The 14,777-nt window shown below is 43.2% G+C and overlaps 1 protein-coding gene across 6 annotated transcripts in view; it reads right to left on the reverse strand.

Annotated features, from left to right (window-relative positions):
* LOC119656077 (alpha-actinin, sarcomeric) overlaps positions 1 to 14,777 on the reverse strand; it is a 186,309-nt gene continuing 171,532 nt past the window's right edge. For 4 of the 6 annotated variants that reach the window (XM_038062360.1, XM_038062358.1, XM_038062361.1 and 1 more), the window contains 6 exons: positions 13,596 to 13,738; positions 6,362 to 6,454; positions 5,958 to 6,308; positions 5,717 to 5,895; positions 4,526 to 5,660; positions 1 to 503 (listed from right to left, as the gene is read on the reverse strand). In XM_038062360.1, coding sequence (XP_037918288.1) covers positions 345 to 503; positions 4,526 to 5,660; positions 5,717 to 5,895; positions 5,958 to 6,308; positions 6,362 to 6,454; positions 13,596 to 13,738 — 2,060 coding nt within the window. In that variant the 3' untranslated portion in view covers positions 1 to 344. Of the gene's footprint in view, positions 504 to 4,525; positions 5,661 to 5,716; positions 5,896 to 5,957; positions 6,309 to 6,361; positions 6,455 to 6,899; positions 6,986 to 13,595; positions 13,739 to 14,777 lie in introns of all 6 variants that reach the window. The other 2 variants (XM_038062364.1, XM_038062363.1) reach the window with 2 other exon arrangements.

Genomic DNA, 14,777 nt, shown 5'->3' on the forward strand with positions numbered 1-14,777 from the left:
TCTCTGTGTACATTGCTTTCATCTTTAAACTAATATAAAATAAATAAATTCTTTAGTTGCAACATATTTTCTTCTCCTTCTTTTCGTCGTTCATATTAAAATGTTTTGGCGTTTGTTTCCATTTTCGAAAGTGTATCCTTTAAAATTCTGGAACGCGGCAGCGCTCCTTCATGTGTTTGATTCAACATAATATGCATTACGTTAATGTATAATTTATATATTAAAAGTTTCTTCGTTTTTAATAATATTTTATAGTTTTTATTTCATGTTTTTAGGATAAATTACTTTTTTGATTTAAGTTTTATTTTACACAGTAGTTTTTTTTATGTCAAAGGTGTCTCATTTTACAAGTCAGTTTCACCATACAGGGCTGTACTAAATGACATGTAATCGAGGGCACCGGGCACGGCATTTGGTCCTTTGTATGGTGGCATCCTTTGGATACAGTATTCAGCCTGGTCTGGGGGCAATTCACGACGCAATTCATCGGGAAGAATATAAGGCTGTGGAGTAGAAAAGGATAATATGATTAGTTGGTCTCTCTACGCATGTCTCTTCTATTCTAGATAAAAACAAGTCGGGCAAACAGAAGCTGGGTAGTTTCTGAGAACGGATCCGAAAAAGAAAGAAATCATCAATTTCCACCCCTCCCACTCCCCGCCTTTCTAACAAATGTCAAAACTAAGCCCAGCATCAAAAAGTACTAATCGAGCTCTTTCATTTGATACCCAACATGACAATAGTCAGTGGAAAAAAAAATTGGATACTCCCATTTTGCATGTATGGAGACCCCCCCTTAATCTCAACGTAGAAGGATATCACTCACTGTATATCTGGACGTTCACAGTTTCCACCTTCTCACCAAAATTCGTGTCTATCGGTACAGTCGTTTCTGAGAAAAGTGAGTGTGACAGACAGACAGACAGTCATGTGAGGAGTGGCCAGATCTCCCATCAGGGGCGACCCCAGCTGGCGGATTAGGGCATACCTATTGATGTGCACATATGTGTTCATGCTCTTTTCTTTTCTGACTGCGCATGAGCTAGTGGATACCCAGAACATAAAATCACTAAGGAAGACGAGAGTAGAAGGAAACTTACGGTGCAGTGACTCGGAACCGCAGTACCGGCGGCTTTTGGGAGTAAGCAAGCGGGCTCCCGGTCGTCGATATCACTCGATCACAGGTCTCGGTGGTGGACAACTTAGCCACTTTGGCATATAATGTTACAAGTGATTTAGATCTGGAGAAAGAGGTGTTCAAGCGAAGAACAACCTTACCGAGAGAACACCAGTAACAAGACCGAACAAAGATGAACTGAAGGCAGATCGTTGGACGACAAAAACCGTGATAACACCCACCGCATTTGATCAAGATGCGCAACAACAGGAGGTGCTCCAGGAACAAGGAAGGAATCCATTGAAAAGAAGCTCGTCAAAGACGGTGAAGGATAAGGTACAGTCAAGGTCAATAAACGCCAAAATTGAAAGAACGTATAAAAGGAGTAACCTTGCCAGGGCTTATAGGGAGCAGAGTCCCGATCCGGAGGAATTACCCTTCACCCAGCTTGGGGCAAAAATAGTTGAGCTGTCCGAGTTTATTAAGGATAAGGACGTTTACCAAGCTATAAAGGATATGGTGAAGACTATTAGGCTCTTAGGCTATTAGGGTCTTTTTTTTAATAGATCACAGATGGAGGAAAAGAACACTAAGAAGACGCCAAACCCTGCTGTGCCAACAGAGTTACAAGCGACAAAATTGACGCCTAACCGTACTACCATCGAATCACGGCAAAATAAACGAGTACGTGAAAAAAGGGGGGGGGGGTCCTCTAAATAATCAGCAGGCGAAAAAAAGGCGTAAAGGCAATCTGAAAACCACCACCAACAGCTCAAAAGGAGGAAAGCGTACAGCGAATGTAGGAAACTCGACCAGCGTTGCGACGCCCAAGACGAACGAAAACGATGAATGGACTAAAGTTACCACCAAAAAAACAAAACCAAAAGCAAAAGTGTGAACTCATCCAGATGCGATTGTTATCTCCAGTAGGGGCGATCTGTCCTACGCGGAGATATTCAGAAACTTCAAAGCTGATCTCGACCTAGAAGATCTGAGCGGAAATGTGAACAGCATCCGAAGAACCCAGAAAGGGAATCTCATGTTCGAGCTGAAAAGATGCAGCGTAGGCAAAACTGATGACTTTCGCACTCAAGTCAAAAACTCATTGGGGAGAATGCCGTAGTGCGTGCACAAAAACATGAGATCTATATACAATGTAAGGATCTCGATGAAGTGACATCAAAAGGAGAAATTTGTACTGCTCTGAAGGAGCAATTCAAGTTGAAAGAACTTACCGAGGAGTCTGTTGTGGACTTACCAAAGGGTCCGGATTTGATGGGTTGGTTGAGTTAATTATAATCTCACCCAGTTTCTCACGGCGCACGGAGGATATCGCCAATACCTTCACAGGTTTAAATTGGAGACCTCACTCGATTGTCTAAATTGCGATGGAGTCCCAGAGGACCCAGAGCATGTATTCTTCCACTGTCCGAGATTTGTGGAAAAAAGGAGGAATCTAGAGGAGGTGCTGGTACCAGAAAATCTGGTGGCGAAAATGGTAGCACAACAAGAGAATTGGGATGCGGTCAGCTGCATGATCGTATCTATCCAAAATAAACTGCGAAAGGCAGGAGAGAGGAGAAAAACGCAGTCACGTACGCTGTGTATAGGAGAAACGTGATTAAGCTAGAATGAGCAGACTCCACCCCGTGATGTAACACCTTAGGGTGGTTCCGTGGGGCGGGGAGGGAGTCGGAGTTGGTTTTAGTGAGTAAAAATCTCACAAACTGCTTTGTCCAGACCAGTGTCTTTTGAAGATTTCCACCTCCTCAAAAAAAAAAGACAGACAGACACTGATAGAACAGTAACGGATCTTTTCCTACAGAATGTGAGTATCGCTGACCTTCCCACTGTCGTGATAGACACCGCCCAAGTTCCCATGGTAACTGAAAAGGAGGTCCTCGAAGCTGCGGGAAAAATTGTTGAAAATAAAGCACCTGGCTTGGATAGCATCCCCAATAAAGCTCTCAAGGCAGCAGTGAAAATACCGTTCACCACATGCCTTAAAAAAGGAGCATTCTCTACACAATGGAAGAAGCAGAAATTAATACTAGTCCTCAAGCCACACAAACCTTTGGGGGAAGCTTCATCCTACAGGCCGATATGCCTTCCAAATGATACTGGCAAACTATTCGAACGAATAATCTATAACATATTACTTCCAGTTGCCGAAAAGGATGGCGGTTTCTCCGAAAATCAGTTCAGTTTTCGAAAGGGAAGGTCTACAACGAATGCAGTTGTCCTAGTAGTTAGCACAGCTAAGACTGCACGGACGAGGACAAATGTTATGCAGTGATCACACTTCATGTGAAGAACACCTACAATTCCGCTAGATAGAGCAAGATACTTGAGTCCCTAATCAACGTAGGCGTGGCGAAGTACCTGGTGCGTATCCTTGCCGACTTCCTAATCGATAGGGTTCTGTGCTGCGAATTAGATGAAGGAATGAAATTATACCAAACGGCATGCAGAGTTCCACAAGGGTCTGTACTAGGGCCACTCTTATGGATTATTATCTATCACACTACGGGTGTGGCCTCCATTGGTTTTGCGGACGATATTGGTGTGACGAGAGAGTGTGTGTGAGAAAGTGCACTTCCATGAAGATCAAAGTTGGGACGCAAACAATTCATTCCAAGCCTGCGCTTAAGTAATGATTGACCAGAGGCTAAACTTCAAAATGCATGTGGAGGGTGCAGCAACCAAGGCATATAACATCGGGGCGCTGGTTGCGAGAATGCTACCAAATACAGGTGGCCCAAGGCCGAGCCGTCGACTCCTTGTTTCGAAGGTGGTCAGTTCGATCCTACTGTATGCAGCCCCAATATGGGCAGATGCACTGAAAAATATAGCAAATAAGAGAAAAATTGGAGCTGCGTCTTACATTAGTGTACTCCAAACATGTTGCGCTTACAGAACAATATCCAGCGAAGCAGCTCGCGTGATAGCAAGAATGGTCCCGATTGAGATTCTGGCGAAAGAAATACAACGACTTTACGATCGAGCGTATCTCACCGGAGAGTCTCCTGCCCGTCGGCGACACTTCGCACGAACTGAAACTGTCGCGGAATGGCAGGAGAAGTGGGACGAGTCAGAAAGAAGCTTAGGCAGGAAGAAGTCATCCGAAAGAATGAATACGAGAAAAACACGAATTTTAACACGAGCGCAGAATAAATTCTGATCCAGCCCCGCGATGTATACCAAATGGGGGTCCCGCGGGGAGGGTGGAAGGAGAAGGAGGTGGTTTTAGTGGGTAAAAGTTAAACAGAACCGTGTGGCAGGAGCCTGCGGTAGTCTTTGAAACTTTCCACCTTCCATCGACAAAAAAGACAGACAGACGGACAGACAGACATTGAACCGATTCTTTACAAACAAAACCTTAAAAAAGATCCATCTCCAATTTCTTACCTTATCTGAAGCCAAAATCCTGAATGAATCTATAACTTGCTCGGCTGTGTCAGTGTCGGTGCTCTCGCGGGTCATGAAGTCTAAGAATGCATCAAAGTGTACGTAGCCAGTTGAGTTAGGATCAACCACAACTAAGATTCTCTGGAAGTCCATTTCACCTTGACGGTCCTTTCCGATCGAATAGCCCAATGACACTAGACAAGATTTGAATTCTTCCGGTGTCAATCGTCCCGTGCGGTTCTTATCGAAGTGATTGAAGCTAGAGCGGAATTCATTCAATTGATCTTGTGTGATTCCTTTCGAGTCGCGGGTCAAAATCTGGTTTTCGACTTCGTTGATATTACGATTGATCGAGGTGAGAAGTTGTTCCCAGCCAACTCGGAGGGTTTCCATGGTGTAATTGGTGTAACGATTCTCAAAGATCATCGATTCTTGAACGGCTTGATGGATCTTTTCCAATTCCTCAATGTGTGGTTTGTAGGCGTAGACGGCCTGTTCGTATTCCTTCAAACGATGCAATTGATCCTCAAGTGATCCCTGTAATCCCATACCAATTGCAGTAACAGCATCCATTTGACGTTCGATCCATGGACCGACTGTGTTGGCCTTATCGGCGAATTGACGACGTAACATTTCATTGTTTTGTTGTTTACGCAATTCATTGGCCAATGTCTGGTCACGTTGTGGTACCAGTTGACGTACGTCTCCCCATTTACGAGTCAAATCGTTAGCAGTAAGCGTTGTGTAGGGATTCTCTAGACCACCAGGGATTTGATGTTGCTTAACAATTGATTCAACTTCACGGACAAGTCCAACAATCAGGTTGAATTCCTTATCGGCTTCTCCTAATGTCGCCTTGAATTGGTCGTGAGCTTGAATCAAACCTTGGATTTCTTCCATCGTGTGAACAATGAACATATCGACAAGATCTTCACGTGTTCCATCCAACCAGTTATTGAATGGAGCGGCACGCTTGGCGAATTCCAAGTGAAGGATGTCGATCTTTTCAAGAATACGTTCGGCATCATCCAAAGCTTGACGACGACGCTGGGTGAGGGCACCAAGACGATCCCATTGGTCGCAAATGCGTTGGCAGCGAGCATTAACCGAGATACAATCGTGATATTCAAGGGTGCTGAAAAATATCAATTTTACAATCATGTTCTTGGCAGTAATGCGGATCATACTTACTTGAGCTCTTGAGCAATGGCAGCGATTTGTTCAACGCGATCTTGGTGGGCAGCCAAATCAGATTCGAAGGCCTCGTGCTTCTTCTTCAATGCCTTCAATTCGTTCAACTTACATTGACGGAAGTCCTGTGATTGAAGCATTTCTTCTTTGCCACGAGTCCAATCTTCGTGTGTATCGGCCTATTTAGAGGGACATCAATTATTACTTCAACCCCGCCTGAAATCATGAAGTAAACTCTCACCTTGTGCTTGAATTTCTGAGCCAAATGTTCAAGACGTTCCAGGCGCATAGTTTCGGCCAAAAGCCACTCCTCGAATGCCTTTTCGGCCAATTCCAAGCCCTTCCATGCGTTCGCAATATCACCCACCATTTTACCTTCGGTTGGCATATATGCCGGACGATTGGAAAGACGCAATTTCGTTTGAAGAGTATTGAAATTCGTCTCGAGCTTGGCTTTTTGTTCAACACGTGGTGGCTTATGCTTGCGACGATATGTGCGATATTCTTCGAGTTTCTTCTGGACACCGGCCAATGAGTTATCGGCTTGGCGGGAATTCAACCACGGCATTGTACGGCGAATCCATTCCAAGAGCTAAACAAATCTCCATGATATTAACGAACTTTGAATAAATTCTTATTACTTACATCGCTTGCCAAGCGTTCATACTCTTCCATAAGTCGCTCATTTTCTTGGTTGACTTTAAGGACTTTGCAGATGCGGTTGGCAGCAGTCTCAGCCTAAATTTCGATGGACCCCATTCCAAAGAAGGAAAGATATATTAGTGAAAATACAACCTCCTGAAGGGGCTCTGAGACAATGTTTGTGAAACGGACGGAATACTCTCCGCAAAACATACTCAAGATTCTTTCACAAATATTGTCTGCAGATAAAATTTCATTACATAGAGAAAAAGCAGCCAAAGCAAAAGCAGCTGGGAATCGTGTAGGTCGCGATTTGGTTCTAGACAATTCTAACTCTAAATGTATTAACACACAAGAGACATAAAACGGAATTCGTGTGTGTTGTTTCTTGTTTTTAATTGTGATGACGATTGAAACAGAAAAATCGGAATATCTCAAACGAACATTTATTAAACGATGAATGAAGTTGAATTTTCAATCATGAACTCTTTGTACATTTCTCTATTTCTAATAAAACAATGAAATTCGAAAACGAACCGACCTTTTGGGCGCCACTGAAGCAATGGTAGTACGATGATACATAAGTCATAACAGCTCTTTCATCGGGCATTGCGGTATTTTGTAGGTCTACAACAAACATGTTAGAAATAGTAGTAAAGAATGCAAACAATCAAACGAAACATCTAAAAGTTAAGCATTTGTAACAGGGAAAAATGTTGTATTAATGTTTAGTAAAATTAGGGATAAATCAAATGTTATGATTGAGCTGCAAAATCGTTTGATTCTATACTCGTAATCTTGATGAATATCCTGGATAAAAACTGTATTTGCTAATTCACTTTCAACATCTTCAACGGAACCTTAGAAAACCCTGGATACCAGGCGACACCCAATTTCAACTAGCTTTGTCTCGGCAGAAAAGGACTCTTCCGAGATGGACTTACCTTCCCCGGCCAATTACCATAAAACTCAAAATTGAATATCGATCGAGTCGACCCAACTCTAAGGGAGAAAACAACCTTGAGTTCATCGATGGAGGACCTAAATCTAGGTTCATTGAATTAAAGACCAATTGGAACCCAGGTCTTAACGGACGAGCCGAAATAGGCCCCATCTGTCAAAACTCCTGGCCTCAGGCTCCAATCGGCGTCACCTGGTGAGGCTAAAGTCTTATCCACCAATAAGCGCCTGACTAACAATGCCTCCAAGTCAACCGACTTCAGGAAAACCGCATCCAATCAAAGCGCAACTGCCAGGTTGTGTCCAGATAGAAGGGAAAGGATCGTTTGAGACAACTACAAGGCAAATTGAAGTAGCAGCGGTCTACTGAAGATCTCAACTCTTCAGCCCAAAGCGCAGCAACGAATGGACGGGTCTTATATAACACCAGTCCGTCTGACTGCAATAATGAGCGGTGCGAAGGGCTTTGGGGGAACCCCTTCTATTTGTAAGGACCGCATTGCCGCAAGGCATCAAACTTTGCTTTTATTCGGTAGATCAATGTCGGAAACAATTGGCTCAGGAGATACTGCTCCTTCCGAAACGATGTCTGGGAGGGTGCGCAATTAACTCTGAAGAAACTGCCACCTTTCAAAAAAATGCTTTCTCTGTATGAGGGGCATAATTGTTCTGAAGCTCAGTAGAATTTTTTTGGCAAACATAATCTCAATACTTCTACGTCGATGCTACTAGGCAGCAAAACAGAAGATAAAGCCGATAAGCTTGGAACTGACCTTATTATAAGGGTTCCTGAGCCGGATATTAAAAAGTTTAGAGAAACAAATAGGTTGTCGGTTACACGCTCAAGAGCCGGTTAACTACAGAGCAGGACCAGAAGCAAGCCAAAGAAAAAAGTGGGATATAGCGGATGAAGTGCCATAACTGCCTCAAAATATACATTGGCCAGACAATTTAAAGCGGCAACTACTCTAATCAATCGTCGGATCAATGCAGCAACGGCCACAGGGAGACAAGGGAGCTCTTTGATATTCTACTTGTTTTTCGCATAACAAGGGCGAAGTTCCCAGTGAAACATTCACTAAAGCTAACCAATATGCTAAGAGCAAAGACTTGGGGATAATAGCAGGATATGATATTAACGCCCATAAGATCTATTGAGGGAATTCTAACATCAACATAAGAGGATATTAGAACACTTGGTAGGGACGAGCGGCAGATCCTCAACTTGGGTAAAGAACCCACTTTCTCTATGCGATCAGACATGGCACCTCTTGTCGATAAGCAGAGAATAGCGAAGGATATCACGCTCTCATGGAATCAGTGGAAGATAAATTTGGCGTCGTTAAAAAAACAGAACCAAGCATCCGAGTTACGGTCCCTGGGAAGCGCACCAAATCCATTGCTGGCATTTAGAAAGCAACCCGGATGACTGCAACTAGTACGAGAGACGATTTTGAAGAGAGCAGAGAGCACCATGGTGGAACTGGTATTTGACAAAACAAAGGAGAATGATATGGGTACTCTTCAATCGAACTCTGATTTCACTATTGAGTAGAATTGATACAAAGAAGCTTAAAAGCCTTAAAGAAGGTCGGGTAAACGTTTGCCATGGAGTCGCTTTTGCGAAGAGACTAACTCGTTTGAGGTTACCTCAAAGTTAAAGCTCTTCCTTGTCAAAGGACATAGCCCGTAGCTGAGTAACCTATGTTTTCAGAGTGGGAGGCACGGCAAATCATTCGCGTGAAGTGAATTTTCCAGGCAGGATCTCATGTCAGGGCTTACAGTCGCACACAGCCCTAAGCGGTCTACATTTTCAGACTATATAAGGCGTATATCTGGCGTACGCTTAAACTTCCTAAAGGACTAGAAAGACTAGCAGATCGGTTCATAAGAACTACATAAATTCCCAGCGGCATCCCTGTAGGTAATATGCTCACCAGAAAAGCAGATACATGAATACAGCACTACACAACCTTACGGCAAAAATTGAGAAGGCGATTTACTAAAAGGAACGCGCCTTAAGCGCATTTGTGGGCATCCAAGGTGCTTTCAATTCTGCCTCATTTGCGGGAGGACAGTATGAAATCGATCCGCTGGTGAATTTTTCACATGCTGGAGTGGAGAAAGATCCCCAAATTGGCCGAGCAGAAGTCTATTGAGGCAGAATGTCATGGTGGCTGCCTACAGGGAGAGGGTCTCTCTCTCCTTCGTTTGGATGTGTTGCATCCTGCTAATGGAAATCTTACTTTAGCTCCTGACGAAGGTCTTTGCGCAAGCATTTGCGGACCATCTGGACGTAATATTGATTGTCAAATTTGCGGTCACATTATGTCACGTACTGTTCAAATACACCACTGTATATGCACCACAGTTAGTGCCTCCGCAAAGGACTTATAGTGAACGGTAGTAAAACGACTAGTTAAGTTCACTAGGAACGTTACGTGATGCAGTTACAAACTACCCACCTTATTATGGCATCCTGAAATATAAGATACCGCTGCCATCTGCTTTCGGGACGGCACCGTCCTTAGAGTTCTTGTTCAAGGCCGACGGCTTTGTCTGAATTCGCTGTTTCAGGTTAACGTTTTTCAGTGTCTGTCCACCACTGAATGAGACGATGCCGGACTTTCGACACAGGTTTGATCCAAAGCAATATCTTGAGTATGGAGGGGCGGATCCTGCTCAGGATTGACTTCAATACAAGGCCGTTGGAAGGGGGCATGCCTCACTCAGACTCTAGAGAGAGACAGAGCAGGACTGATAGTTTTAAACACCGGATCCACCCCAACGTTCCGCCGTACACGCAGCGGAGAAGCGTCCCAGACAGGAGGGCATCGAGACGTGGCAAACCTTCTATGTATTGGTGGACGGCGGAAATTGCAGATATCCGGAAGGAGTGTCACAGACTCCGCCGCTTAACACAACATCTAAACGACCGGAAGGAGGCATGTACCATAATGACAGAGTACAGGGAGTGTCCGAGGATCTCAACAGAAGTAGACTCGCTGAAGCGATACGCACTGCTGGAGACTTATCCCCACGGTAGTTCGGTTTTAGAGCGATTCACAGTTGGTGTTGGCATGCAAGTCGGGGATGCTGTTCGTCGAGCGACGGCACATAGCCGTCGAGCCCCCACAATTCGGTGGTATTAAGCCTCACAGAATTCGGTGGTATTAAGCCCTGACCTAAGGTCGAGTACAGTGTCTTTGGGGAGTCTCAGGTTCGTCTCGTATAAGAACTCAGTGGTGCTTGCAGCAAATTCTTCGCGATTGACTGTCCGGAGGCAGAGTAGAACCAGTGGCAGGACTTGCTACCGTGAAGGGTTTCCTTAGCCACTACAGCAGCCTTCAGCGTAATGTGCCGCCTTACAAGCATCCCATTAGATTGCGGACTTATGCGTTGTCGGTTTGCACTTCAAGCCGAGAAATTTGTTTAACTCCGAGAAAAGGGAGGGCACAAATTGTATTCACTGCTCGGTGAATATAACTGCTGGCACATCAAAGCATGAAATGCACTCACGACAAAGGGCCTCAGCACGAGGTTGTGCAGAAATGGCTCGCAGAAATATTGTATCAGGTCACGATGTGAACATATCGATGGTTGTGAGGCAATACTTGAAACCATGCGAGCCTCACAAAGCACCAATTAAATCGGTATGGATTGTGTGGGAATACTTGGTGGACCGAGAGAACACGCTTATCCTGATTGATCGAGAGAACACGCTTACTTCTTTCCTCACATCATTTGTAGTTTTGCACTTCCGGCATACGATGCACTGTGCGGCATACGAGTTAATGTCCTTGTTCATGGATGGCCAGAAATACTTTGCAGTGACTAACCGATTCGTTGTCCGAATATTTGGCTGGCTTTGATTGAGAAGTGATGATGCGCCGGGTGGACGTGCAAAAACAAAGTGTGTGGAATCTCAAAATCCCGCAAAGCATTAAACAGTATTATGCAATTAGGTTTTGTGCTCGTTTAGGAAAATCTGGTGCATAACACTAGAAATGATTAGACAAGCGTACGGCAGTGAAGACTTATTACAAGCGCAGGTTTCTAGGCGGCACAATTTTAAAGAAGGTCGAGAGAGAGAGAGTGGAGGATGAACCAGGGGAAGGTCACCCGTAAACTTTCAGAACTGAAGAGAGACGAGAAACTTGTGGGATATTTATTGAACATGGACAGGCGTTTAACTGCCGCGGATACCTTGGGAGTCAATAAAATGGTTGCGCACAAAATCATCGATGGGAATCTTGGGATGATGAAGATTTGCACCAAATTCGTCCCAAAAGTGCTGACGGAAGAACAGAAACAAACCTCTTTTGGGATGTGTTGAAGAAGAGCCTGAGTTCTTAGACAACGTCACTACCAGGAATGAAACTTGAATTTTCGAGTGTAATCCTGAAACAAAACAGAGCAACAAATGGCCCACTCCGCAATCGCGAGGTAAAAAAAAAGGCTCCCAAGTAAAAGTCCAGGATCAAAGCAAGGTTAATTGTTTTCTTTGACGCGAAGGGTATTGTCTGTTCGGACTTTGTGACCGACGGACAGACTGCCAATGGTGTCTTCTAAATGGATATGTCAAAAAAATTGAAGCGACGGGTCAACCCAGAGGGATTAGATATTGCCGTCAATTGGAACCTTCATCACGACAATGCGCTATCTCAAGCCTGCTTCGTGGTTGCCGATTATCTGATAAAAAATTGCATTGTAGCAATTTCCTGCATCCCCGACGTTGCCTCGCAGACTTTTTCCTTGTCCCTAAAGTCGAAACCAACCTCTAAGGACGCACTATGAGAGTCTGGATGCTATGGGAGTTTGGACACTATTAAAACTGCTTGTAAGCCAGCTTTGAAGGGTTTTGTTTGGGGAAGGATGTCTTCCAGGGAGCGTACTTACTGTGGTAAAGTCGCCTGAAGAAGAGAAGAAGTTGATGTTCAGGGGAATAGGACATAAAGAAACGGAATTTTCTGCAGCCTCAAAAGACCCCCATGGGGTTCAATTTTGTATTTTTTTGTGCCTTTTTGTTCTGCTTATGACGATAGCGAATATTTAAAGTTCAGTTCTTACAGTTTCCCCATAATTCTTCAATTCAAATACAATTTCCAGGATATCTTCAGATCTTTTTATCTTTTTAACTCTTTGGGAGTCAACACGACCTATCAGTCTCGACTGGATTGCATTTCATACAATCTTTTATCTTGTCCATCCTTTTTTTTTCAAATGACTGTAAAAAAATGTCAGTTAGTTTGGCAGCACACAAGCAAACACATGGATTTCAAACCTTCATAACACTCCACACCTAAAACTCATCATAAAGCAGACAATGATATTTTGTTTAAATGAAAGAAACACGATCAGCAACGAAACGATCACAATATCAATGTTAGTGCATTTTCCATGGTTAATGGGTGAAATGAGAATGTGCGTGAATTTTTTTCTAGGGAAAGCATTTTAACGATATTATCAGATGCCAATAGAAGCCAAATTATGTAATACTGTCAATTATTGTTTTTCACATGATCTCGTTGTAAGTTTTGATAGTTGAACTAAATTTTGGAGGACCGTTGGTTTTTGGACTATCGGACGAGGTCGATTTCATCGATTTGGGGTTGATAGAATGCATGGAACAGGTTGGAAGATTGTTGCTCGGGATATGAGTTAATGGGTCCTGTATATCTCCAAGAGTTTGTCCACTCGGATCCAGAATCCATTGACTCTCGTATGCACTCATCAAAATGGTAACCGATGAAGGTCGACCCCGTCCACTATATGACAGTGAAAATGCATCCCTATTTGGATTATGACATGTATCGAAATCATTGGCAATTATTGTTGTTTTTCGGAAAAACAATAACATACGTTAAACTTGAATTAAAATGAAAAGTTTCGTTGCATTCAGATTAAATACAACATCAATCCTGAATGTATCCGAAGAGAATTAATTGAATCATCAGATTAGTTACATTATTTCGCAAAATTTTAAAAGTTAATGCGCTTCGTCAATGTGTATTTGATTTTCAATCCGCGCGCGATGATATTTTATCAAATCTACACATTTTTCGTTCCAATACTCAATTTATGTATGACCGTGATAAATTGAGTGCCATTTTTCGCTATGCGCATACGATTTTCTTCACAACATCTAAAAGTACAGAAATTACTTAATAAAAAAAAAAAAGAATAGAAACAGAGAAAAACAAATCTTTCCAAAAAACAAGCAAAAAACCAATAATAAATGTAATTTTGAAATGTGTATTTTGTGAATTTTAGTCACATCATAATTGTAGTAGGTGTAGGCTCGTGTGGGTTCGGGAACATGCGTCTTATCAACCTGTTGGGCTCCTTGGAACGCATGATAGTAGCACGATACGTATGTCATGATTGCTCTCTCGTCCGGCTTCGGTGTGTTGATCAAATCTAAAGTTTTTTTTTTCATTATTTAATATTTATTTTAATAAGAAACCTCCTGGAGAATGATTAGTTTTACGACTGTCAATAATATCAATTTTACCTCTTAACTTACTTCAGTGAGAAGTGCTCAGTGGGTTAGTTTTCATCCTTTTGAAATTCGCTCAGAAATTTATCTAGTTTATTCCTATTCGACGCTTTCGATTGCACGTGACTAAATAATTGTTCGAGATGTAAATTTTATTTGTTAGGGACCTTATATCGCCACAAATCACGAGATTTATTGTTAAGTGTCACTTCTATCACTTCCTTGAGCGCTTCTCTTAAATGGACAGAATATCTTTTTCTCAAGAATTTAAGAAATCTATATAAGAAAATAACATACAATATATTATGTAGTGACGAGCACTATCTGCTCGCATAGACGGATTCCACGCCGCTCCTCAATTTTCTGAGTGTTCCTTTATTAAGCAGTCTTACCACCGTCATCGGATAACCCTCGACAAGTCCTTTAAGCGGGAATGTCGCCCACGTTTCCTTCTTCTTCTTGGGAATCATCATCGTCAACGGCGCAACAACCGGAATCCTATTTGGGCTTGCCTTAGTAAGGAAATCTAGACACCTCAGTTTTGTGCCAAGGTCCACCAAATGGGGATCGGCCATCGTTAAACGCACCGCAGAGATACCCGCACTCAGCGTCTGCCTTAGTAAGGGAATCGAGACACCTCGGTTTTACGCCGAGGTCCACCAAATGGGAATCTACCATCGTTAAAAGCAAGGTACAGATACCCGCACTCAGTGCCTGCCTTAGTAAGGGAATCGAGACACCTCGGTTTTGCGCCGAGGTCCACCAAATGGGGATCGGCCATCGTTAAATACACCGCAGAGATACCCACACTCAGCGCTTGAAGAAGCCGCTCGGCTGACTCTAGTTTCGACCGCTCACGCATCAATAACGACAATCCACTCGATCCCGCTCACGATCACGTACTTGGCCTTATATAAACGACCGATTTTGGTACCAACCCTTTTCATATCGAGGCCAAAA

The sequence above is a fragment of the Hermetia illucens genome, chromosome 4 (genome assembly GCF_905115235.1).
Source record: "Hermetia illucens chromosome 4, iHerIll2.2.curated.20191125, whole genome shotgun sequence".
In the NCBI taxonomy this organism is placed as follows: domain Eukaryota; kingdom Metazoa; phylum Arthropoda; class Insecta; order Diptera; family Stratiomyidae; genus Hermetia; species Hermetia illucens.